A 24,343-nucleotide genomic window follows, 5' to 3' on the forward strand; every position below is an offset into this window, starting at 1 on the left:
TTTTTTTTTCTGTCCTTGAAACTGTGTTATCATCAGTTAAGCTGTTGTTGTTGCTAAGTGCTGTAGAGTCACTTTCCACTCATAGCAACCCAATAAAGCGTTTCTCAGGAGTGGGTGGTGAGTTTGTAACACTGAACTTGTGGTTCAAATCGACCTTGCCATCCTGTGCTTCCTAATTTGTCCATATCACTGTGTTCTTTTTGAGGATCAAATGAGATAATGGATATGAAAATGTATTGCATTAAAATGAAAACTCTTATTTTATCAAATGCAATGATAAATTACCAATCAAGGTAGACAAAGAATTGTCCACAATCACTCAAATTTGGAGGTGGAAGAATTGTTTTAAAGTTCTAGCTCTACTGTGAGGTTGGGATAGTCATCAATTCTCTGTGTTTTAAACTTTTGTATGAGAAAAATGATGTCGTAGGTTTATTTCACCTATGGCAGTCTAAAAGCACGCAGCTTGTCCATCATTAAGCAAATATCTTTGGGGTACCTCCTGTGTTCCAGCAGGTTCCTTGGTTTTACAAATGTTTTGCCCTTAATACGAACTGAAATATTGATGATTCAAGTCACTCAGAGTCACTGACAAAGACAGGCTTGGTGATCTACTCACAATCATTGAAAACCTGATGGAGTTCAGTTCTACTCTGAAACAGTTTGGAATTGAGCATATTACATTACAGATTATTGAGAAAGTTATGCTTTAGTTGCTAGGATTTCTTTTTGACTTTGCTACTGGTTAACACACAAAGCAGAACACAAGACATTTGTAATAGAAAATGCTAACACTAAAATAAAGAGAAACAAAATAAAAAGCAAGGACTTTTTCACTTGATAACCTTCTGACAAAGGAAAAGGTCTTTTGTAAATATGATCCAAGTGGTTAATTTCAAAAAAGGAAGAAAAAAAAAAAAAAGGCAGCCGCCGCACACTTGTGCTCAACTCCCTATTAATAGTTAGGTACTAGAACTCACAGAACAGTCACAGAAGGTTCGACAGTCCTGGTCTTTTCACATTATCAGCTTCACACTTTCATGGTTCTCCCAAATAAGGCTTTCCAAACAGACTGGGCCTATGCTGGCTCATTTGGCATTTCTACTGCAGCTCAGCGTTCTATACAACAATTCCAAGACTGACAGTTTGGGGAAATTTATTTATTTACTTTATCTTTTCTCAGGTTTGTTTTGAATCAATGGCAAATGTGGCTAGTAAATGCAACCTTCATTTTGTTCAACTGACTGCAAACATGAGACATAAGTGGGTTGGATATGCAGATTAGTTTAATATTTTCTTTTCCCCTCATCTTTTTCTGACCATCTCCTTCAACGGTGGTATAAATTATTCATGCAAATGTATAAAACAATTTTTCTCTCGGCACTTGGCAAACAGTTCATATGTTAGGCTGAAATTATGTTTCTTTTGAAAAGTTGGTCTTCGCTTGTTTTGCTACGATCCTATTTCTCATTTTGCTGATGCCACACAATGGGGTGGCTGGTTGCATAGTGGGTTAAGTGTTGGTGGTTCAAACCCACCAACAGCTTCGAGGGAAAAAAAATGAGGCTATTTACTTGTATAAAGAGTTAGTCTCAGAAACTCTATAAAGCAGTACTACTCTGTGCTATACGGTCACTAGGAGCCAGAATGGACTCGATGGTGGTGGGTGGGGGTTAGTTTGTATAGTGTTTAGTGTACATACCGAGGCAGAAGAGATCTTTCGGCTTATCTTGCATCTTTCAGAGCTCAGTAGTTCTTTGCTTTCTAAGACTTAATGTAACTGGCGAGATCTTCCTTGTAGCCATTCTGCTTAGCTTCATTACATAGTCTACCAAGCATATCCCTCCCCTTACTATGCCAGCTGCTTTTTAAGTGCTTGGCCAGGGCAGAATGGCAGAGGAAAAATGAAGGGATGAGCTATTACGGAAAAACTAGGAAGCTTTCCTGGCATTTAACAACTTACTATATAGCTCAGAAGTAGTCCTAGTGTGGAGCTGTAGGATAAACATTGGACTACTAACTGAAAGCTCAGTGGTACAAACCTAGTAGCCAATCCTTGGAAACTCACTACAGGGTGACTATGAGTTGGAACAGGCTGGATGGCATACCACCACCACCATCACAAAATATCTCAGAAGGGAATCCTCAGCAATATATGCTTATAGAACTTGTTCAAGGTCATTTGATTCAAGGTTTAATGACATTAGTTTTTAGTTCACTTCCTTTTAGATAACAAATTCCTTTTAAGTGGCAATGGGTTCTGGATTTTATTTTACCAAGAGGCAGTGCAGTATAATGGCTAAGAGCTTGGGTCATTTTGTCTTGGGCAGGTAACCTTATCCCTGTCTATCTCTGTTTCTTGGTAAAAAGTCAGAACATGAATGGTCTCTTTTTTCACATGGGTTTTGAGAGGACTATTGAGCCATTATGCATTTGAAGACATAACTTATCTTGGGTCCTTTCTAGCAGTCACATTTGAGAGCAGGTTTTAAAACTCAGATCACACAGGCATTTCATCATCATAGCATTTTAAGCACAAAATACGCGTTTCATGGTATGTCAACAGAGTTGTTCCCTTACATAAAAGTGTTTGGTAAATCCAATAAGGGATTATAAAAAATGTTACATTATCATCACCTATTTAGCAATATTATTTTAAGCAAACGTCTTAAATCAAGTTGTATTTTCTAAAGAACACTTACTAGTTCCAATGATGAAATGGGACAAATATGAGTATTATTTGCTAGGAGTATTTCAAGAAGCTAATGCTGGTGGTACAATGGTTAAATGTTCAAATCCATCAGCCGCTCCACAGGAAAAGACCTGGTGATCTGCTTTGTTTTTGTTGTTGTTGTTAATGTTAAGTGCCATCAAGTTGGTTCTAACTCAGTGAACTTATATAGCGTTTCCAAGAATTGACTGGTGGGTTTGAACTGCTCATCTTGCATTTAGCAGTCCAGTGTTTACCCTACAGTACTACATAGGATCCCCATAATGAATACAGTCTAGGACACCTTACCCTAAAACAAGCACTTCTATTCAGTCTTCAGGGTTCACTATGAGTTGGAATGACAGCATACAATAGTAACAAGAGTACTTCTACAGATTTAGGTTTTCCATATTCCAGAATTTCAGAATCACAATAACAAGTAAATATTTTGGGGACGACGGGACCTTTGGTAACGGTACTAGTTTAAAACACTGGAGTCTCACTCTGGGACACTTCTTATTACTCTGTGTGTTAAAATCTGTCATGGTTTTGGTGTTTCAACAATGGCCAGGCTTCTTTGTTTGCTGAGGAAGAGAATAACAACAATTTCTCCCCTAAAATAGGACAGCACAACTGTCTGCAGCTGGCCAAGAAGAAAATGAGATTCCCAGAGGAACATATCAATAACTCTGGTAGTTGTTTTGCTACAGAACTGAAATAAACAAAAGAAAACAACGCCAAAACACTGATAAAATCGACATGAGCGCTCTCACACTCTAAACACAAATAAGAATTACATATTGCCACAATCATCTGTTGTAATGATTTGCGATTTTTCCAGAAGATTAGAGACCCGGGATATTTGTAAACATCCAAACCTAAAACAAAGATGTGTTTTTCAGTGCCAATGAGTCATTTTGACTCCGAGCCACCTGCATAGGGTTTCTAAGGAGCAGATCGTGGATTGAACTGCAGATCTTGAGGTTAACAGTCCTGTGATTATTTTATAGTGCCGCACTAGGACTAGATGAATGGAATGAATATCCAGGCACGATTTCTCAAGTGCAAGGCCAGCCATCCTGATAACATTTAAACTTTGGCCTAAAGAGAAACTCAAGAAAGGCAAAGATTATGGAATGAGTCAAACTGATACAAGGCCTCACAATATGTCTTCTCACAGACAAAACTGTGATACATGATACAGCACAAGGAATAGGCGATTGGAGCCATTGATATTAAATTAAGAGGCCTCGCAAAATGGATGTTGGCAGTCTAAGGCTGGAAAGTAAGCTTGTTTTAGTAATAAGTTTTATGGTATTGCTTACAACGCACTGACTTCTGAACTCACCTGTCCAAAACTGTTGTTGTTAAGTGCCACTGAGTAGCTTCCAAATCATAGCGACACTATGTTGAGTTTCCAAGGGGTGACTGGTGGGGTGGAACCACCAACCTTATGATTAAAAGTTCAGTGCTTATCCTATAGCACCGTATCAGGACTCTAGCCCTAAACTATTCTCCATCAATATAGAGAGACACTGTATTACAGAAAGAAGAGTTAGGATTCAACTCAAGATGTATCATTTTACTAAAATTTAACTGTGTAACTTGCCATATCATCTTAACTTTCTTGGCCTCATTCTTCTCACCTATATATTACAGGATTGTAACTTAATGATTCTAAAGGTCCTTTCTGTGTCTGACATTCTAATGCAAAAAGTAGGGAATACGTCTTTTTTTCCTTTTTTCTTTCCTGATTCAAATCCTCCAAATTTCTAGGAAACATTATTTAGGCAGGAAGCAAATTTCCAAACATAGGAAGTTGATGGATATACTCTTACCCATAAGGGAAATGAATAACTGAACCAACAATTTATTCAAAGATGAAATGATCATTTGAAAAGCTAAATAGTCTGGAAAAGTCTACAAGAACTACTAAATAATTTTAACAAGCTCACGGGATACAAAGACAACATAAAAATTGAACAGTATTTCTATATGTTAAAAACAAAACACTGAAATAAAAAAATTACTATTTATTGTTGCTGTTAAGCGCCCTCGAGTCAGTTCCGACCCATAGCAACTATGAATAGGGTTTCTAAGGAGCAGCTGGTGAGTTTGAACTACTGACCTTGTAGTTCAAAATGACTTTGCAGTCCAGCGCATTAGCCACAGTGCCATACCATGACTCCTATTATCTAAAGCAGCATCGAAAAGCATGAAATGCTTAAGGATAAACTTAACAAAATGTATGTTAAAACACTAATACATTGCTGAGAGAAATTAATGAAGACCTAAATAAGTTCCTCCACTTGTCTGATTTCAGTGGAGGTTCCAGACTAAGACAGACTAGGAAGAAGAAGAAACAGACTACTTTCGAATTTCTAGTCACTGAAGAACAATTTTGAATAGCTGCAGAACATGACACCATCAGACATAGTGATGGAAGTTGACTGTCTCAGGTTGAAGGCAATCAAAATATGAAAGAGGAAGAGCTGTCGCCTCAAAGTCAAACTGACCATAATGATGTGAATGGAGCAAAGCTTTTGGTACCTTCATTTGCTGAGGGCCACAACTCAAAATGAGAACAAAAGAGCTGCAAACATCCATTCATAACCAGAACATGTAAAGTATGAAATATGAATGTAGGAAAATCAGATGCTATAAAAAATTAAATGCAATGCATAAAGATTGGTATCTTCGGCATGAATGAGTTGAAGTGAACTGGTACTGGTCATTTTCAGTCTGACAACCATATGATTTATTATGTCAGGAATGACAAAATCAAAAGGAATGGTATCCCACTTATTGTCAAAAAGAATACTGCAAGATTTATTTTGAAGTACAATGCTGTTTGTGATAGGACAATATCCATACACCTACAGGGAAGATCAGCTAAAACTATTATTATTCAACTTTATGCACCAACCACTAAAGTCTGTGATGATGAAATTGAAGAATTTCACCTCTTTCTTCAATCTGAAATTGATCAAACATGCAATCAAGATGCATTGTTAATTACTGGTGATTGGCATATGAAAGTTGGAAACAAAGAGGAAGGATCAGTAGTGGGAAAATATGACCTTGATGTCAGAATGATGCTGGAGATTTCATGACAGTTTTGCCAAGACCAAGGATTGATTCATTGTAAAAAAATGTTTTCAACAACATAAAAGGTGACCATATACATGGACCTCACCAGATGGAATATACAGAAATCAAACTGACTACGTCTGTGGGAAGAAATGATGGAGAATCTCAATATAATCAGTCAAAAAAAAAGGCCAACTGATGGAGTAGACCATCAGTGGTTCCTACGCAAGTTCAGCTGAAGCTGAAGATACTTAAAACAAGCCCTTAAGAGCTAAAACATGACTTCAACTATATCCCACTTCAATTTCAAGACCATCTCAAGAACAGATTTGATACATAAGAAACTAATTACCAACATCCAAACGAAGTGTGAAATAACATCAAGAATAATATTATACAAGAAGGAAGCAAAAGGTCACCTTAAAAACAGGAAAAGAACAAGATGAATGTCAGAAAAGACTCTGAAACTTGCTCTTGAACATAAGAAAGGCAAAACAATGGAAGAAATAAAGTAAAATAACGACACTGTATTATATTGAAATGTGTAAAGTATTACAATGAAATGTGCAAAGTCCTGGAGTTAGAAAACAGAAAGGGAACACCACACTCATTTCTCAAACTGAAAGAACTGAAGAAAAAATTCAAGCCTTGACTTGTAATATAGAAAGATGGGTAAAATTCTACATGATGCAGAAAGCATCTAAAGAAGACGGAAGGAATATACAGAGTCACTGTACCAAAATGAATTGGTCGATGTTCCACCATTTCGAGAGGTACCATATGACCAAGAATCGATGATATTGTAGGAAGAATTCCACGCATCACTGAAGAAAGGCATTGGCAAAAAACAAGTTTCAAGGAACGGACAGAATACAAATTGGAGTCTTTCAACAAACTGATGCGGCACTGGAGGCGCTCATCAGAATGCTCCTTAGAAGCCAGGAAGGTAAGATGCGTCCCATACTTTGGACATATTATCTGGATGGACCAGTCCCTGAGAAGAACATCATGCTTGGTATAGTGTAGGGTCAGCAAAAAAGAGGAAGAACACTAATGAGATGGGCTGAGATAGTAGCAACAACAATGGACTCAAACATTACAAGAGCTGTGACGGTGGTGAAGTCCAGGCAGTGTTTGCTTCTGTTTCGCATGGGGTCACTATGACTAGGAACTGATTCAATAGCCTCTAACAACAACAACAAATATGGTCCAGGGTAGAAAGACTCAATATTGTTATATCTTTTCTTTTTAAATTGATCTACAGATTTAACACTATCTTAATCAAAATATCATAGCAAACTGTTCTTTGGAAATTGACACATTGATGCTGAAAATTCATTGGTAATAAAAAGGATCTAGCATAGCCACAGGACTTTTGAAAAATAAGAACTTATGCTGCCTGATTTCAAAACTTACTATACTGGTCAGATGAAGACACCGTGGCCATGACCTAAGGGTAAATATATAAATCAACGGACCAGAATAGAGAGTACCAAAGTAGATCCAAACATTCATCATTCATTATTATTTTTTTGTGTGTTGTTTTTTTTTCAAACAACCATTCCCAAGTAATTCATTGGGGGGGATAAAGAGTCTTTTCAACAAATGGTGGTAGAAAAACAATGTGGGAAAGGGGATTAAATTTTGATCCGTTCCTCATACCATATGCAAAAATTAACATGAAATGATTTACAAATCTAAATTCACATTATGAAACATTTACAAGAAACAAATAAAATTTCTGTAACCATGCGGAAGTTAAAATAAGGAAACAAAAGCATAAACCACAGAAGAATCTTCATCAAAATTAAACACTTACGCTCTTCAAAAAGATATTAAAAAATTAAACATCAAGTTATAGGCTAGAGGAAAAACTGGCAATACATATATCTAAGGATTTTCATCCAGAGTATATGATGCAGTCTTACAACTCTCAATAAAAAACAAACACTCAAATGTAAAAAAGAAAAAGAAAAGAAATGGGCAGAAGATTTGATGACATTTCCCAAAAGAAGAGATACCTATGACCAGTGTTGCTGTTAAGTGCCATCAGTTGGTTCTGACTCACGGTGAGATCCTATATAGGGTTTCTGAGGAGCGACTGATTGGTGAGTTTGAACCACATTAGGACTTCCCCTATGATCAACTGTTGTTGTTGTTGCTGTTAAATGCTGTTAAATGTTCTGACTTATAGTGACACTGTATAGGGTTTCCAATAAGTGGCTGGTGAGTTAGAACTGCCAATCTTATGATTCAGCGGCTCTTATGATTCAAACAATCTTGTGGTCTAGTATTTATCCTACAGCGTCACACCAGAACTTCCTATGTTGTTGTTGTTAGGTGCCATTGAGTCAGTACCGACTCATAGTGACCCTATGCACAGCAGAACGAAACACTGCCCGATCCTGGGACAACCTCACTATTGTTGCTACGTTTGAGTCCATCAGTGCTGCTACTTGGCCAATCCATCTCGCTAGGGGTCTTCCTCTTTTACTCTGACCCTCCACCTTACCAAACATGATATCCTTTTACAGTGACTGCTCCCTCCTGACAATATGTCCAAAGTATGAGAGACCAAGTTTGGCCATCCTGGCCTCCAACGAGCACTCTGGCTGCACTTCTTCCAACACAAATGTGTTGATTCTTTTGGCAGCCCATGGCACTTTCAGTATTCTTGTGCAGTACATTAGATGAATATAGAAAGGAGTAGAAAGAACAGCGTGCATTGGTTGGTGCTGTTATTTTGTGGAAAGAATGTGAATCTAGTAATATGCACACAAGAAGTTGGTAACTGTTGCATAAGAGAGGGGAACAGGGTCCTGCTACATTTGCGAGGGGGAGGAACTTGCTACCATATGCACAATTGATTTTCTATTCCAAGGAGGAAATGAAAAGATGCTGCAGATCATTGTTGTTGCTGTTAAATGCCATCGAGTCGATTCTGACCCATAGCGACCCTGTGTAGGGTTTCCAAGGAGCAGCTGGTGAGCTTGAACCTTGCAGTTCAAATAACTTTGCAGTCTGGCGCATTAGCCCACAATCATTAGTCAACAGAAAAAACAAAAAAAACAAAAAACCACAGTGCGCTAAAGAAAGTGATACACAATGAGAACAACTAAAATAAAAAATAATGAAAATACCAAGCAGTGACAGGATTGGGAGCAACTCAATCATTCATAAATTGCTGTAGATGATGCAAAATCGTAAACAAACTTCAGCAATTTCTTACAAAGTTAAATAATTACCATATGAACCATTATAATTTTACTCCTAGGTATTTAAGGAGCTCTGGTAGGACAGTGGTTGCAAATTGGGCTATAACCTTAAGGTCTGCAGTTCGAAATTATCACCTGTTCCACAGAAGAAAGATGAGGCTTTCAGCTCTTGTAAAGATTTACAGACTCGGAAACCCTGTACAGGGTCGCTGTGAGTCGGAACTGACTCCATGACACACCACCACCACCTAGGTATTTATCCAAGGGAAATGCATGCTATGTTCATACAAACACCAATATATAAAAGTTTACAGCAGCTTTATTCTCAACCAACATGGCTCAATAAAGAGTGGAGAGATAAAATTTGGTACATTCATGTCCTGGAATACTTAGCAATGAAAATGAATTGATACACAAAACACTGTTTATGGATCTCAAAAAAATTATACTGAATAAAAGAAGCTGAGACACAAAAACATATGCAGTAAGTATCCATTTACAGGCAATTCTAGAAAAGGTAAAAATAATTTAAAGTATCAGAACGCAGAGTAATTTCCATGGCAGAGGGTAGAGCCAATCAACTAGAATGGGGCATGAGGAATCTCTCTGCAGAAGTTGAGCTGTTCTATATTTTCTTTGTGGTTGTTGACTACATAGGTACATATACATTTGTCAAAGTTCATTGCTTCACGAACAAAAAATAGACATATTTTACTGGATGTGAATTAAACAAGTTGACTATATAGTATAAATCAACAAATGTCATTGATATTCTACAAGGGCACAAAAAAAAAAAAAAACCAGAAACACTATACCTCATATCTCACAGCATACACTCACAAACACTTATATAATAAAATCAGGAGGAACATAGACTATCAAAGCTGAGTGAACCTGTAGTCACTTTGTATATTGAGTTATTGCTTTGACAAAGCTTAAGTTACTGAGGTTACCTAAGTTAATTTGGTAGAGTGTTGTTGTTAAGTGGGTTCTGACTCATAGTGACTGGTGGGTCTGAACGACCACCTTGCTGTTCAAACCGACCTTGTTGTCTAGTGTTTATCTTTTAGCAGCACACCAGGACTCCAACCAGTAGGTTTGGGTTTTAGAATTTTTGAACCACCTGCTACATACTAAAGCAATGCTTACTCCTATTTTAAGAGGGACTTTAAAACCCACTGCCATTGGTTCTGACTCATAGCAACTTTATAGGACAGGGTAGAACTGCTGTACAGGGTTTCTGAGGCTGTCAATGTTTAGGGAAACATACTGCCTCAACTTACTCCCATGTAGCAGCTGGTGGGTTTCAGTAGCCAAAGTTTCAGTTAGCAACCCAATACTTTACCCACAGTGCCACTGTTGTAGTTAAGTGCCATCAAGTCGGTTCCAACCCACAGAGGCCTTGTATAGGGTTTCCGAGGAGCAGCTGGTGAGCTTGAACTGCTAACTTTGCAGTTCAAACGGCTTTGCAGTCTGGAGCAATCTTCCCTAGCACCACACTGGGACTCCACAGTGCCACTAGGGTACCTCATTTTAACAGGAGTGTCATTGTTGTTGTTAGGTACCATCGAGTCAGTACCAACTCAAAGTGGCTGTATGCACAACAGAAAGAAAACTGCCTGGTCCTGTGCCAACTTCACAATCATGCCACACTTAAGCCCATTGTGGCTTCCACTGTGCCAATCCATCTTGTTGGGGTCTTCTGCTTTTTGCTGACTTTCCACTATACTGAGCAGGATCTCCTTCTCCAGGGTCCAGTCCCCCCTGATATTAAGAGGATGTTGTTGTTAAGTGCCATCGAGTCAGTTCCAATCCACAGTGACCTTGTATAGGGTTTCCGAGGAGCAGCTGGTGAACTTGAACTGCTGACCTTGTGGTTCAAACTGACTTGGCAGTCCAGTGCACTAACCCACAGCATCACACAAGGACTACAGGAGGCTTATTCAAGCATCTTCATTACACAAGAAGGCATTGTGTGCTGGGTGGGACACAGAGTTATTCACATATCATCTATATCTCACACCTTAGAGTGTAATGAAAACTAAGGTGGTAGAAGACAGGTACAGAAAGGTTTGCCACAGTGAGAATGTAAAATCTTCCAAAAGAAAGGGTGAAATCACATACAAGTGAGTTTAGAAAGAAAAGCCTGCGTGAGAAAGACGAACACATTAGGAGGGCTTTGTTGGATCATAGGATCCTTGGCTGGTGCAGCCTGTTATCATACTTAACTATTATGCAAAAGGTTGGATGTTGAAGTTCACCTAGTAATACCTTGAAAGATAAGCCTGGGGACCTACTTTCAAGAAATCAGCAGCTGAAAAGCACAGCACTCTTCTGTTACATATGGGGTCTTCATGCGTCAGGGTCAGCTCTATGGCAACTGAGGTTTTCTAACACTGGATAATGCTTGGGGTGCCAAATTGAGGGAGGCAGAGATAAAGAAGTATTAAAGTTGTCCTGCCAATGGAAGTCTGAAAGTGGTAACTGGCTTTATGGTGTTGACTCTGGCACTTAAAAGGTGAGTCACCTTATCTGAATATAAGAGAAGACAGGCATCCCACCCCATCTCACAGGGATGTGAAGATAGTGAGCATGAGTTCTGTGAATAACATCGAATATGAACATAACATTATCGTTTATAAGCAGCCAAGAGAAAAATGTTCCACTGTACCTTTAAGAAGATTACTAGTGAAAAGGGATCATTCCTCCCTTATAAAGATCTTCTCGTAACAGTATGTTTTAAGGAACTCAGTTCAGATGGTACAAGAACCATATTACGGCCTACTGTGGCAAGCAAACTCAGTGCTCAGCACATTTTCGGCACATAAATACAATCATGATTGCCTAAGCCTTGCAGGTTTGATTTTATCTTCCTTATCTGTTTTTAGTTCCTTTTCTTTCTTTTTCTTCCTCTTTTACACTGTGCTATGACTTAGGGGAAAAAAGCAGATCATCACAAAAATATGGAAGATTTCTTTCTTTCTTATTTAAAAGTTTTTCTTAATGGGTTAATCGCCAAGTTTCCCAGAAATTTTCAGTGCAATGAAAGGTAAATGTTTTTAAGGCAGGAAGGTACGTTTTGCATCAGAGACTGAAAATGCTGAGATAAATGAAAGTCGATGAAAAAGTTCAATAGTTCTCATTTGGCAATTATTCAGTCCTTGAAAATTTCCAAGCCCTCTGCATTCATTCATTAATTAGTCAAGAACACATTCCATTTTACTGAGATTGGAAACATGACACAAAGACATCTAGAGGCTCTCCTCAGGCTGAAAGAGGAATGTCAAAGGAGGGTTCAAAACTAAGCTCATTTCTCATGCCAGTTACCATGTCAGTAAGCCAAGAAGAGTCATTATATAGCAATAAGGTTCTCTGTATCCAGGTGCAGTTGAATATAGCCGTACTCTGCTCTAAGAAGAACTGTGATAGAGCCTATCTGTTCATCAACCAATACATCCACAGCCCACACATACACACAACACCTATTGCTTTAACAGCCTTTTTTCCCCTTTCCTAAAGCACAGATAGTTGGATAAATTGCAACCTTCAATCCTGCCTCCTAATAGCCAACACAAAAACAACACGAAATTATTTTCATTTTTTTTAAATGCATATTTGAATACGATGTTAGAACACAGAATACTGTTAGGAAATAAATATTTCAAAAAAAATTTTTTTATGACATGAAGGCCATTGTTGTTACGTGCCATTGAGTCAGTTCCGACCCATAGCGACCCTGTATAGGGTTTCCGAGGAGCAGCTGGTGAGCTTGAATCACCGATCTTGCAGTGCAAATGGCTTTGCAGTCTGGCACATTAACCCACAGCACCACACCAGGACTCCACCACAGATTACCGTAAATCTGTAATAATATGTTAAGTCAACTTGGATAACTATCTTAATAAAAAACAAAACTACATGCTTTCTGAAAAGTGCTTAATAAAAAGTCCATCCCATCAGCTTGAATAGGTTGGTGAGGATGGATCAAAAGCTAATAATGTTGTCTCCACCTAGGTCTTGCAGTGGGTATGGATTCTTTCTTCTACACCACTGAATTTGGTTCCAAATGTTGGAGAGGCTGTCCACAGTAGCTGTGGTATAATGGAAAAGCAGGAAACTCAAAGACTGGTACATTCTTTCCCCCAAGGCTCTCTTTCATGTCTGTTTCCTCAGGTGGAATGGAAGGTTCCTTAAACAACTCAGGCACCAAGTTAGTTAGACCAGTATAGATGTTTCTTAGGAACATCACTCAGCCACCCAGTTAGACTACATTGCTCAGAGAAGAACTGTATACCTTTTTGAACTTAAATGTTGGTGGCAAATGTTGAAATAGAAACTTCTATTTTAATCTTCTATAGAGCAGTTCTGGTAGTGTAGTGGTTACGAGTCGGGTTGCTAACCTCAGGGTCAGCAGTTTGAAACTACCAGCTGTTCCACAGGAAAAAAATGAGGCTTTCTGCTCCCGTAAAGATTCACATCTTCAAAAACACTGTACAGGGTCACTATGAGTCGGAACCTACTCCACAGCACATAACCGCCACCACAGAGGAATTTGCTGCGGGAGTACTAAACTGAGATAAAGCTGAATAATCCCATTTTTTTTTTATGCACTAGTTACTTTGGGGACCAGCAAAGAATAATGCAAATATACTTTGATGGATTCCTGGTGTGGTGCTGTAGGATAAATATTGGACTGGGCAAGACTCTGTTTCTCTAAGATATCTGAAATTTACTTGAAGGATCATGTAGAGAGCAGATAGATGCTTTCATGCAACAGTGCTTTAGCAAACACTCTAGTGAGATAGTATAGATCTGAAAAGTTCATCATAGTGTTCAAAATGTGAATGCATCTGTGAAACTGACAATCTCAAATGTGGAAAGGATATATATATATCTACATGTTGTTGTTAAGTGCCGTTGAGTCGGTTCAGACCCATAGTGACCCTGTATAGGATTTCCGAGGAGCTGCTGGTGAGCTTGAACTGCAGACCTTGCAATTCAAATGGCTTTGCAATCTGGCACATTAACACACAGTGCTAGGACTCCATATATACACATATGTATGTATATATAAACACATGTATACATATGTGTAAACATGTACATTTGTTGTTGTCAGGTGCCATCGAGTTGAAACTGACTCATAGCGACCCCATGCACAGCAGAACGAAACAATATCCAATCCTGGGCCAACCTCACTATCGCTGCCACTCTTAACGCCATCAATGATGCCACTTGGCCGATCCATCTCGTTGGGGGTCTTCCTCTTTTTCTCTGACCTTTCATCTTACCCAGCATGACATCCTTCTCCAGCAACTGTTTCCTCCTGACAACATGTCCAAAGTATGAGAGACGAAGTTTGGCCATCTTGGCCTCCAAGGAGCACTCTGGCTACACTTCTTCCAAAACAGATCTATTGGTTCTTTTGGCAGCCCATGACACTTTTAGTATTCTCCTCCTATAACTCAAAGGCATCAATTCTTCTACGGTCTTCCTTATTCACTGTCCACATATACATGTATATGTATATATATTTGTAGTTGCTGTCGTTGATAAGTACCGTCAAGTCAGTTCTGACCCATAGTGACTCTGTATAGGGTTTCCAAGGAGCAGCTGATGAGCTTGAACCACCAACCTTGCAGTTCAAAGTGACTTTGCAGTTCAGCGCATTGACCCACAGTGCCATACCAGGATGGATGGATGGATATATATCTATATGTATCTATCTATACACAAACACACACATATACATGTTGTAATTGTTGTTAAGTACCGGGCGTCGGTTCTGACTCATAGCAACCCTGCATAGGGTTTCTGAGGCCGTAAATCTTTACGGGAGCAGAAAGCCTCATCTTTCTCCCACGGAATGGCTGGTAGTTTCGAACTGCTGACCTTGAGGTTAGCAGCCTGATTCGTAACCACTACTCTAACAGAGCTCCTTACACACATATATATACATGCATACACATATATACATATATACGCTGGGGGGACACTTCAAAAAGTTGGTGGAAAGATTCCTTTTTTGAAGCTCTCTTGTATATCGTTTAATCTTCTATGTAAGGAATGCTGGTGGCACAGTGTTAGGCATTCAACTGCTAACTTAAAGGCTGGCTTCAGTGGAGAAAGACCTGGCTATCTGCTTCAATCAAGAGTATGGCCGAAACCCTATGAGGCACTTCTTTGCTGTCATATAAGTGCTGTGGAGTCGGTTCCGACCCATAGTGACCCTGCACAGGGTTTCCGAGGCTGTAAATCTTTACGGGAGCAGAACACCTCATCTTTCTCCCACAGAACTGCTGGTAGTTTCAAACTGCCAACCTTGAGGTTAGCAGCCCAATTCATAACCACTACGCTACCAGCTGTCATATAGGATTACTTTACGTTAGAATCAACTCAATGGCACCTAACAACCTCAACAACATTCAACCTGATCTACTCTTCAAAATTATCATTCAACCTCCAGGAAATTAAGAGTTTTCACTTTCTGACTGCATTCCAATGTAAAGGAAATGAAAATCCTCACAACTGAACCAATAAATAATAAAATAGAGAGAGAGAATGGAATTGTAATAAAATTCATTTTGCTTGGATCTACAATCAACACTCATGGAAGCAGCAGTTAAGTACTGCAAAAGACCTCTTTCTTTCAAGTGTTAAAGAGCAAAGAATTCAGTTTAAGGACTAAGGTGTGACTGACTCAAGCCATGGTATTTTCAATTACTTCATATGCATGTGAAAGTTGAACGATGAAGAAGTGGTGCATTTGAACAATCTTGTTGAAGAATATTTAAAGTACCATGGAATGCCAGAAGGACAAACAAAACTGTCTCAGAAGTACACTCAGTATACTCCTTAGAAGCAAGGATTGTCTCTCATTTTCGGACATATTGTCAAGATGGACCAATTCATAGAGGACATCACGCTTGGAAAAATAGAGGGCCAGGATAAAGAGGAAATCCTCTAAAAGTGATGGACTGACAAGTTGGCTCCATAAAAAATAGACTCAAATATAACAACAATTGTGAGGATGATACAGGACTGGGCAGTGTTATGTTATACACATCATCACTGTGAGTCAGAGCTAAGTCTGTAACACCTAACAACAACAACTTTGTGATTTCTCACAGGTATAAGTGAAAAGAAGATTCTGTTTCAACCCACAGCTGAACCTGGCTCAGTTGCCCATTTCTCCCCTTCAAGTAACTCTTTTAGCCTTCTTTTGTCATGGTGGGAGCAAACAACATGTTGGTTTTAAGACTAATGCGCACAATCAAAATCTGAGGAAAGTAAGTATGTGCTTTTTTTTTTATCCATTTAGAGGGAGTAGCAACTAACTTTTGACTTTAAAAGTATACATCTTGACACTTGGGAATGAAGAAACAAAAAAAGAAAGTTTCCACTGAGAAAGGATCTTTACAAATTGCTTACAAAGGTTCAAGACTGCAAAGTATGGTTCTTCCTCAATGATCAATGTGGATGAGCAATGTTAACAGACGTGCCCCATTTCACTACAGCCTGTTCTTAAAGGAAAGCAGATCAAGAGTCTGCACTACCTCAGACTCCTTTAGCCCCCCACTTTCTCCTGGGCCTTAGGTCATTGGCTGTATTCCAGCAGCTGCATAGAACCAACTGCTTGGATTGCCACTGCTTTCATATGGATACAGCCTAAGAATCACTCACTTATATCATAGCTGCTCTGCACATCACTCACTTATATATTTCCCTGTACCTGCTGAGGTATAAGATGTTGTAAACCTATTTTGTGCCCTTTATAAGTGCTGCCTGGAAGCACAAGAAAGGTTAAACTCCACAGAAGAAAACTTTGGCCAGCGGGACAGAAGAACTGAAGGATTAATTATTTTCACCCCCTACCCCTGAACAGATCATCCTGAAATGTTAAGGCAAAGGTGGCCTTTTGGAAAATGGTTGTCTAGACAGTGCAATTAACTGCACTTGATACTGCACAGTAGCCAGATCAGTAGCATATCTGCAAATGGGATCGCTCTTTACTTACGCGCCCTGGGATTTTACTAAGAAAATACATGAATATAACATGCAGACTCTCACTTTAGGCTCTGCATTGGGTACCTCTTTACTCCCATCACTATGTTAATGGTTTCCTACCTTTGGCTGCAGCGGTGGTACACACGGAGCTGGAACAGGATCCGTGATATAGGTCTTCTTGGGACCTGGGGCCGGATACATAGCAGCAGGGTTCTGGTTGCCTGGTCCCGGCGGAGCGTATCCTGGTTCCCGCTTCCAGGTATTCTGGTGACCTTGCTGACTATAGGTAGGATCAGAGTCATTTTGGCCCCCATAGCCAGGCCCTGCTGGGTAATAACCATCATAATAGCGAGCTTGGTTGGGAGCATACCCATATCCAGGATCAGACTGAAGTCCCGGTGAAGGAATATATATATACTCCATGGCTCCTCGGCTTGATGGAGGTGGACACTGCCCAGAAACAGGCACTGGTTGAGTGCTATAGCCCTGGGCTCCTGGACCGTAGAATTGTCCTGATGAAGGAGATGACATGTAATGAGGGCTGGGCTTTGCTGACTTCACTTGCACGTTGAAAGTAGGCCTTGAAGGAGTGGATGCCGTGGTGTAAGAAGCTGGAACTGGCTGAGGCTGTGGCTGAGGCTTGAGTGTTCCAATTGGAGCCACTGGGATGGGTCCAGCCTGGGGTGCAGGTTGTGGCTTCAGCGTTGACTTTTTAGTTGCTGTTAGAGGAGGCTGGTTTGGGATGACCATTCGCTTGTGTCCTGTGACAGGGGTGGAGACCGGAGGAGAAGCTGTTGAACTAACAGAAGCCTAAAGTAGGAGAGAAAAGAAAAATAAAGATGATTGCCAAAAATAAAGATTATAAAAATACATACATAAAAAAAGTAAAATAACAATGAATTACTATTTATATACTAACTCTTAAAACGCAAGGCATTTAAGAATAAGTTAGAACAGTACAGTACAGGAAAAACATGGTGGACACTGAGAGAACATGGCTCAAAGAGAGTGTCCAAGGAGGCCCTAGTTAAGAGATGTCCGTATAGACACATGTAGGAATAAATCAGAAAATATTGACATCACAGTCCTAGTTCATACACGCATGATATATTCCAAGCAAAACATGCTTAAATATGTCCCTGTGATCAGCAGATGGCTGAATACAAGTTCTCTCAGCAATTCATTTTGATGACTTCCAAAAAAAATTAAAGGGTCCAATTAAAACTGTTGTTTCCAAGGGTATTTGCTGGGTAAACTCAATTCAAGGAAGCGAGATCAACTCAGAAGGTTATGGTGTCTGTTCATTGGGATTCCAAAGGAGTAATCTTGATAGACTTTCTCAAAGAACACAGACCGATCATGGGGCTTATATAGAAGTCTGAAGAAAACAAAACAACTGCATTGCTAAGACAAAGGCCACGAAAGTTGTGACAATGAATTTTTTTTCTACCATGACATGCACCTGTTCTTACTTCAAGGGTAGTAACGGCTGTCCTGTAAGAATTTCACAGGAAAAACTTTACTTCACCCATCTTACTGCTTTTATATGGCCTCTTCAGACTTCTTTTTGTTCTGCAAACTCAAATAACATTGAAAAAGAACATGATTTGAATCCCTTGAGGATACCACAACTGTTGTTTTGGTGGGGAATAAACCAAAGAGCAGATGGAACCACCACCTACATGAATGTATAGATTTAGTTGGAGGATATGTCAAGAAATAATAGCTTCACATTTTGATATTTTTATTTAATAAAGGGTTCTATGATTTTATAGAACTTCTTTTTGACTTACCCTCTTATGTGTGTTGTTTATTCCAGACTTTACTTAAATGTACTATTACTGACATATATGCTGTAAGTAATAGTGGAGCTATGGAGGTAGCTGGAAAGATAAGCAAGTGCTAGGTGTAGTGCTGTGGGTAAATGTGCCAGAGTGTAAAACTGTTTGAACTGCAAGGCTGGTGGTTCAAGTTCACCAGCTGCTCCTTGGAAACCCTATACAGGGTCACTATGGGTCAGAACCGATTCAACGGCACTTCATAAAAACAACAGTCCTGGCGTGGTGCTTTAGGATAAACACTAGATTACCATCCACAAGGCTTTAGGATAAACACTAGATTACCATCCACAAGGTTGGTGGTTCAAACCCACCAGCTGCTTGAGTCGGAATCAACACCACCACACTTAACAACAACAAGGTCATGAATATCATGGTTAAAAGACAAAAATCTACTTCCATTGAGTCAATTTCAATTCATAGCGATGTTAAGCCCTGGTGGTATAGTAGGATAAGGTTTGGGTTGCTAACTATAGGGTTAGTCAGTGGTTCAAATCCCCCACCCACTCTAAAGGAGAAAAATGAGGAAATCTACTCCTGTGTAGATTTAGTCTTGGAAACCCTTAGGACTAGATCTATTCTGTCCTGTAAGTTTGCTATGAAGATGAACCACGGTAAAGTATAATTTAAAAGCCAACTGGTAATCTAACCAATCAAGAGCTCAGCATAATCCTCTAGACAAGGAAGAGTGACTGGTAAATGGGAGACAAGTGATGTCAGTAAATAAATAGTCAGTAAATAAATAATGATGCACTAAATAAAGTAGTAAATAAAAAATACAGTAAAAAAAATAAAGCAGTAAATAAATAGATGTCAGTAAATAAATAAAGCAGTAAATAGTTCAAAGAAGTTGATTATAAAGACCAAGAAAAGGAGTCCTGGTATAGTGCTGTAGGATCAGCACTGGACTGCTAAAGCTAAGTTCCGTGGTACAAGCCTACCAGGCGATCCTCAGAAACCCTACACAGGGGCACTATGAGTAGGACCCAACTTGATGGCACTCCACAACAACAACAAACAGGGTAGGGACAAAAGGGAGTGAAGTAAGGGATATGAAAAATATAAACTCTCTCTATATATATATAAATTGGGAGCTAAACACATTATGAATTGGAATAGACACAATGATAGCGGGTAAGTGGATTTGGTTATGTACATAGTAACTATCCGAGTGGTGCACCTGACCCAAGTCATGGGGTAACATTTTCCCTCAAAAATTCTTCCAGGCCAGCCCTTACTATCCTTGTATGTTATGGTTATGTACCCGGTATATAACCATATACCTGGTGGTTCAATGGCCAAATGCTCGGCTGCTAAATGAAAGGCTGGAAGTTGAAATCTACCTGGTGGCTTCACAGGAGAAAGTCCTATCTGTTCCTGTAGGATACAATCAAGAAAACCCTATGACACAGTTCTGTTCTGTCACATGGGGTGGCTATGAGTTGAAAATCAATTCCAAACAACAATGTAAAAATCACAGTAGCTGGTTAGCTGTATGTGTATACATGTGCACACATGCCCACACTCAAGTGTATTAGAAAGGTGTAAGCAGAGGAAAGAGAGACTGAGGAATGTAAGATGTTGTCCAGGTTTCTGACCTGGGGAAACAGAAATTGAGGGTCTGCTCCAGGAGAGAAAAGATGGATAAGGGGTACATTCACAGAACTTTCTCCTTCTCTCATGTCCACAGCTATTTCTGCTTGATACTGTAGATACCCATTCAATAACAACTGACTATTCAAGAATTCTCCTACAAGCCTGTCAGCTCCTTAGGGACAAGAAGACCAGTAGTATTCAATTTAGAATACTATCCTCTTCCTGTTAAGTTCACATAGCTTTACATGTTGAAGATGTTAAAAACACACACATATAAAGTATTGTGACAAAGATACAGAGCCCAGAAAAATGTATACATATACATACATATTCAAGGGAGCTTAACAAAGTTGTGGGAAAATTCCATTATCTTTTCATTCCATTTTCCGTGAACTTTTGGAAGGCCCCTCATACATATTCATGTATATGAATCAATTTTTTAAGTGAGCTTAATTTCAAAATGAAAATGTTAAATCATGATAAAATTTCAAGATTTCCTGCAAAAACAAAAAGGAAATGAAATGCCAAAAATAAATGCTTGGAAGCACCAAATAATTCAAAAAGTAGAAAGACTCACTATATTTTTAATTGAATATGTGGGCCAGGAAAATGTTGCCATAGCTTTCTTTAACCATGAAAGAACATAAATAAATATGCTTTAATTACTTTATATATATTGTGTAGATATATCTATATATAGTGATATATACACATATCTATAAATATGCTTTAATTACTTTATATATATTGTGTAGATATATCTATATATAGTGATATATACACATATCTATAAATATGCTTTAATTACTTTCCTGTTCTTACCCCTTCTACCTCCAATGAGGTAAAGAATATAAAATTGCAAAGAAAAAAAAAATATAGCTAAACGTGTTATTTTCAAACAGATAGTTACAATATATAAAACATTCGGAAATATGCCGGCACATACACAGAATTCATAATAAAGTTATGAGAAACTTCCTCATCTCTCAAAGAGAGTGGTAACAGAAGAAGGTAATGACTCCCAGAACTGTGCCCTGATGCCTTCATTCAAAGACTTTAAGACTGTTTAAACTATGAGTATGTATGTTTTGAGTTATGGTGTTGGACAAGAATATTGAAAGTGCCTTGGGCTGCCAAAAGAACCAATAGATCTGTTTTGGAAGAAGGATAATGCACTGGACTACAAGGTCAGTTTGAACAGAAAGGTCGGTGGTTCAAACTCATCAGGCACTCCTCAGAAACTCTATAGAGGGTCATTATGAGTCATAATCAACTTGACAACACTTAACAACAGCAACAACAACTCTGAAAGACAAGCAAAAAAAGATAACTCTTCATCCAACAGCCTCCTGTAACTGTATCTGGATCTAATTACTAGAGTCACTATGAAACTCTATTGTTGTTAAGTGCCATCGAATTGATTCTGAGTCCAATGAGGTAAGGAGTTTCCAAGGAATGGTGGGTGGGTTTGAACCACTGACTTTGGGTAAGTAGTCCAGTGCTTATCCAACAGTGCACACCAGAACTCCTTGACAATACTGTTGAGATAAATAGTATGTGGAAATGATGGTTTTAACAACTAAGATCACACACACACACACACACACACACACACACACACAAAAGGCTGTATACTCACAGTAGGCCATTTGTGGAGCCTAATTACAAAAGACAGTGTTTCTCTGCTATTCATAAGGTTTTAGTGACTAAATATTCAGAAGAAGTTTGTCACTCCTTCTTCCTAGTCTGTCTTCATCTGATAGCTCACCTGAAACCTGTCCACCATGGGTGACCCTGCTGGTATTTAAAATACCAGTGGCATAACTTTAAGAATCACTGCAACTCACAAACAACCACAGTATGACAAACTGACAGACGTGTGATAGAATCTGTACATGAGGAATCTGTACATGGAACAAGAGGCAGTTGTTCAAACAGAATATGGGAACACTAAAATGGTTTAAAATTAAGAAAGGTGTGCGACAAGGTTGTATTCTTTCACCACACTTATTCAACCTGTATGCTGAGCAAATCATCCGAGAAGCTGGGTTATATGAAGAAATACGTGGCCATCAGGATTGGATGAATACTCATTAGCAACCTGCGATATGCAGATGATACAACCTTGCTTGCTGAAAGTGAAGAAGACTTAAAATATTTACTGATGAAGATTAAAGAGCACAGACTTTGGTATGGATTGCATCTCAATATAAAGAAAACAAAAATCCTCACCACTGGAACAATAAACAACATTTTTGTCAACGGAGAAAAGATCAAAGTTGTCAAGGACTTCATTCTTCTTGGATCAACTATCTACACTCATGGAAGCAGCGGTCAAGAAATCAAACGATACATTAGGCAAATCTGCTGCACAAGACCTTTTTAAAGTGTTGAAGAGCAGAGACGTCAGCTTGAAGACTAAGGTATGCCTGACCCATGCCATGGTATTTTTAATAACCTCATATGCAAGCGAAAGCAAAATATGGAGTCTTCTTTGTGTGACACTGTGGGTTAATGCATTGGACTATAAGGTCAGTTTGAACGGCAAGGTCGGTGGTACAAGCTCACCAGCTGCTCCTTGAAAACCCTATAACAGGATCGCTACAAGCGGAACCAACTCGAAAGCACTTAACAACAACAATGCAAAACAGAAGTTAGTAATTTCCTTATTAACATGAAAATCAAGAAACTCTATTATAATTTTTCTCTTATTAAATTGTGTTTTAATGGGTCTCAAATTTCTGTGAAAAAATTTTGGTCGAGTTATTTCCAGTGGAAAATGTATTGATCTAAAAGGGAAAAAAAAAAGAATAACTGAAAACTGTCACATATAAAAGAAACAAGTGGGCAATAAAATATCCATTTCCTTCTGAAGGTTTTATAATGCATCGTTATTATTAACTGGTCTTTTAAGATTAAACTTATATGGCCAATTGAAACAAGCAGTTCTGAGACATGTTCTTCTGCCACAGAATGAGACTGAGGTGGCAGATGTTATGAATAATGTTCGTTTAGCCTTCTGAGCTTTCTGAGCAGACTTGGTAACCTTGACAGCTCCAGTGGACATTCTGTGCACTGCCTGATGACACTCATAGCAACTGTCACTCTTAAATTGTAAACAGCAAAATGATCCAGAGAATAGTCAACAAAGCTCTCAACACACATGTGCTTGCCAGGAATCATGTCAACAATAGCAACATCACCAGACTTCAAAAATTTTGTGCCATCCTTCAGCTTCTTACAGGAACGGTGATCAATCTTATCTTTGAACTCAGCAAACAGGCATGCAACGAGAGTTGTGTGACAATTCAGCACTGGTTCACAGCCAGCACTGATTTGGCATGGATGATTCAGGATGATCACCTTAACAGGTTACTCAGCTGCTTCCATTGGTGGATCATTTTTGAGATTAGTTCCCATAACTTTGGACAGAGATGTTCATATGTAGTATTATGTAGTACTCACATGTAACTACAGCTTGCACTGTCCCTAGGCAGAGCTTCACTTAAAACCTCATGGTACATTTCAACTTCAGTGCTAATGTTGACTTGGAGCTGACCAACATGGTAGGTTTGAGAACACCAGTCTCCACTCCAAGGGCAATGACAATACCACCAATTTTGTAGATTTCCTAGAGACACATGGACGTGTCAGTTGGACAAGTTGATGGAAGGATGCAATTTAGAGATTCAAGCACAGTGTGGTTCCACTGGCCATTGTGTCCTTGTGGATGACTTTCTATCTCTTGAGCCAAGGCGTATTCTATCTCTTGAGCCAAGGCAAGTGCCTCCAACATGTTTTCACCATTCCAAACAGAAATTGGCACAAATGCTACTGTCTCGAGATTGTAGCCAATTTTCTTAACGTAGGTGCTAACTTCCTTAGCA

General features: G+C 39.0%; 1 protein-coding gene across 4 annotated transcripts in view; it reads right to left on the minus strand.

Moving 5' to 3' along the window:
* LPP (LIM domain containing preferred translocation partner in lipoma) overlaps positions 1–24,343 on the minus strand; it is a 938,906-nt gene that overhangs the window by 305,985 nt on the left and 608,578 nt on the right. The window contains exon 7 of one of the 4 annotated variants that reach the window (XM_006871883.1): positions 17,584–17,821. In XM_006871883.1, the coding sequence (XP_006871945.1) occupies positions 17,584–17,821 (238 nt within the window). Of the gene's footprint in view, positions 1–17,142; positions 17,833–24,343 lie in introns of all 4 variants that reach the window. The other 3 variants (XM_006871881.1, XM_006871882.1, XM_006871884.1) reach the window with 3 other exon arrangements.

This window comes from Chrysochloris asiatica, unplaced genomic scaffold (genome assembly GCF_000296735.1).
Source record: "Chrysochloris asiatica unplaced genomic scaffold, ChrAsi1.0 scaffold00177, whole genome shotgun sequence".
NCBI lineage: Eukaryota > Metazoa > Chordata > Mammalia > Afrosoricida > Chrysochloridae > Chrysochloris > Chrysochloris asiatica.